Raw genomic sequence first — 3161 nt, 5'->3', positions numbered from 1 at the left:
TATATATATATACGTATGTATGTATGTATGTATGTATGTGTGTATATATATACATATGGATATGTATGAATGTAAATACAGAAAGACAGGGAAAGAGGGAGGAGGAGACAAGGCTCACACAATATGTATATGTAAAATGAGTGATTGTAAAGCTAGTGTTTATTAGAACACATTTCATTTTCAAAATTAATAGGATGTAGAGTAAAATTCTCATTTGCAATCACCTGTTTTCAAACCAATAAATGTTCGCATCTGCTAGTGCTGGTATCTCGCTGTTAATCTTATCAAGTAGATATCCTGCATAGAAGTTCCTTACATGTGATACCATTTCATTGATGTTGTGTAGCAACAAATCTTCGTAATGGATAAGGTGAATATTGAATAATATCCGAGCAGCAACAAATACATCATAAATTGAGGTGAATTAATTTCTCAAACACTGTCTGTCCCCAATTTCTCAAACACTGTCTGTCCCCCCAGTAGGGTAAGGTCTGGTGAACGTGGAATGTATTCTACTAAATCACTGTGTCGTATCCAGCTTTTTGCCGACATGTCATTAAGTCATGCAATTACGATGCTGTGGAAGTGCAGGAGTGCCACATGTTTACTGGAGATAAAACCCCAATACTACAAAGTCCTTTGGATGCCTGGTATAACAGTTTTATACATCAAATTTAGATAAATGGGAACAATATCTGTAACATCTAAAAGAATGGTCCAATTAATCGTTTTGATTATGAGATGTACCACGTTTTAACTTGGTGCTCTTCCGTAATATACGTATCCTCAGGTTCCTCATAGGAGGTGTAATTAAGATGGATAATTGAGCCACCTAATGTAGATGTAGCTTCATCGCTCCATATTTCAGTTTGGAACATGTTCTTTGAGAGAATAGGCAATTCTTTGAATGCAACATTTCGAATGATGGCATTTCAATTTGCGATGGATGTTTGACTTTGAAATTCCATCTTACGATTTACTTATGGCGCAGACATTCTTGAAATTTGGCAGAAGATTTATGGGGCTGGTCAGTACCCGAAATCTTCTTCACACTTCCATCTACTTCAAAGTTATCTTATTCAATTGAAGATAAGTCGAGTATTTTTATATGCTTGAAAATACTTCCTAAACAATCTTCGCTCTTCGGTTGCGTTTCCAAATTTTCAGTATATATATACGTGTGTGTGTGTGCGTGTGTGTGCGTGTGTGTATGTGCGTGTGTGTGTGTGTATGTATGGATGCATGTATGTATTATGTATGTATGTAAGTATGTACACATGAACGTATGTATGTATAAAAATACGCTGATAAAGTTACATAGATGTTCATGATGACATCATGCAGTGTGGTTAATTGTGTTTCTGTGTATGTATTTATGTCTGTATATGTGTATGTGTGTATGAATGTATGTATGTATGTCTGTATGAATGTATGTATGCATGTGTGTGTAGCGAAAGTAAGAGAGGTGAGAAAAAGTAAAGGGAGAGAGAAAGAAACAGAGAGCAAGGAAGGAAAATTCAAACAGTGTAACAGAGTAATATTTCACATTTACACATAAAGATAGACACACACACATAGACACATAAGCACTTATATAATATGTGTAAATTTATAGTTTAAAGAATACCTACCCAACCAGAATCCGTAACTAAATTGCTGCTACTGAGTGGGAGGATATCTGTTGCAATGTAACCATGGATTGTCTCATTGATTTGCTCTTGTGTACAATTTTCTTCACTCTGTGTCCACCAATCCTCTGGATAACCACCAAGGATTATCCACTGATACTTTGGTCCGTACATCCCTCTTTTGTAGGCCTGTCTTCAAAGGAGAAATACCAAATTTTAGATACAAATATATTATTATTGATTTAGAATAATCATAATGTAATTAACTTCTACATCATTAATCACGCGTTTCAGATGTATATAAAAGTAACATAAATGTAATCTACATTAAGCGTGAAGGAAAGCTGTATTTTCCTGAAAAATAAAGTATCTCTGTCTGAAACATACACTAAATATTATGTATGCAAAACCGTTTTATCTGTTACAACACACTACATCAGTAGGTGAAACTCTGTTACATAAAAATCAGAACAGAAAAGTTTGAACTATTAGAATATGAAAGCAATGAACTTGCTGTTGTATTGCCTCTATATATCGCAACAGCTTTCAGTGCGATAAATAGACTGACAAGTGTGATTTGTATGTTTGGTAAATATAAATGATATATGAGAAAAACACAGAATTGTTTTATTAATAAATGCGTAATTAAATTATATAAAATCACAGGATCTCGTATCCGATGTACAGTCATTTTTCATTATCTCATATACAGACACACACACACACACACACACACACACACACACACATATATACTGTTGTGTCTGGGGTGAGTCATTCACTTTTAGTGGGTTATATATTTAACACATTCACCGGTAAACTTCACACTCATTTTTTTCATTATTTTTCTAAAATTTTCGTTGTTTCTTGCAAACTTTTTAATAGTTGCTGACTCAACAACTATTGAAAAGTTTGCAAGACGCAGCAAACATTTTAGAAAAATGAAGAAGGAATTGAGTGGTAATATTACCGGTGAGTGTGCTAGATTATAAGCCACTAAAAGAGAAGGACTCTCCCCAGGCAGAGCAAAATATACTTCAACGCACGATCTCATATAAAGAATCTTGCAAACCATATCCCAAAACGAAATATATATATATATACATATATGCATACATATATATAGAGAGAGATAGATAGAAAGATAGATAGATAGATATTGCTATATATATATCAAAATTTATATATATATGTATATGAAGATATATATATATACATATAATATAAATGCATATATATATATATATATATATGTATATATGTATATACGTATATAATTATTATGTATACATGTAGTAAGGAAGTATTATATGTGCACGACATCGGTGGCGATTTTTTCTTCCTCCGTTTTTCCCTTCCTTGGACTTTCCTTGTTTCCGACGAAGAGATCCGCTCGAAACGTTATACTCTCTTTCCTTTCCCGAGCGTCATGTAACACAATCTGTATCACGTCCTCACGTTGTTGTTTATTGTTGTTGTTTTTCGTTGTTGTTTGTTGTCTTTTTCCTTGTTTTGAACCTTTATATATATATA

General features: G+C 33.4%; 1 protein-coding gene across 1 annotated transcript in view; it reads right to left on the bottom strand.

The window, feature by feature from the left end:
* Window positions 1-3161, bottom strand: part of LOC106873978 (uncharacterized) — a 1133216-nt gene that overhangs the window by 527820 nt on the left and 602235 nt on the right. Inside the window, exon 6 of the mRNA XM_052969422.1 lies at window positions 1632-1817. Within this exon, the coding sequence (XP_052825382.1) occupies window positions 1632-1817 (186 nt within the window). The remainder of the gene's footprint in view (window positions 1-1631; window positions 1818-3161) is intronic.

Source organism: Octopus bimaculoides, chromosome 7 (genome assembly GCF_001194135.2).
Source record: "Octopus bimaculoides isolate UCB-OBI-ISO-001 chromosome 7, ASM119413v2, whole genome shotgun sequence".
Lineage (NCBI taxonomy): Eukaryota > Metazoa > Mollusca > Cephalopoda > Octopoda > Octopodidae > Octopus > Octopus bimaculoides.
This window is presented reverse-complemented; position numbering and strand designations above follow the sequence as displayed.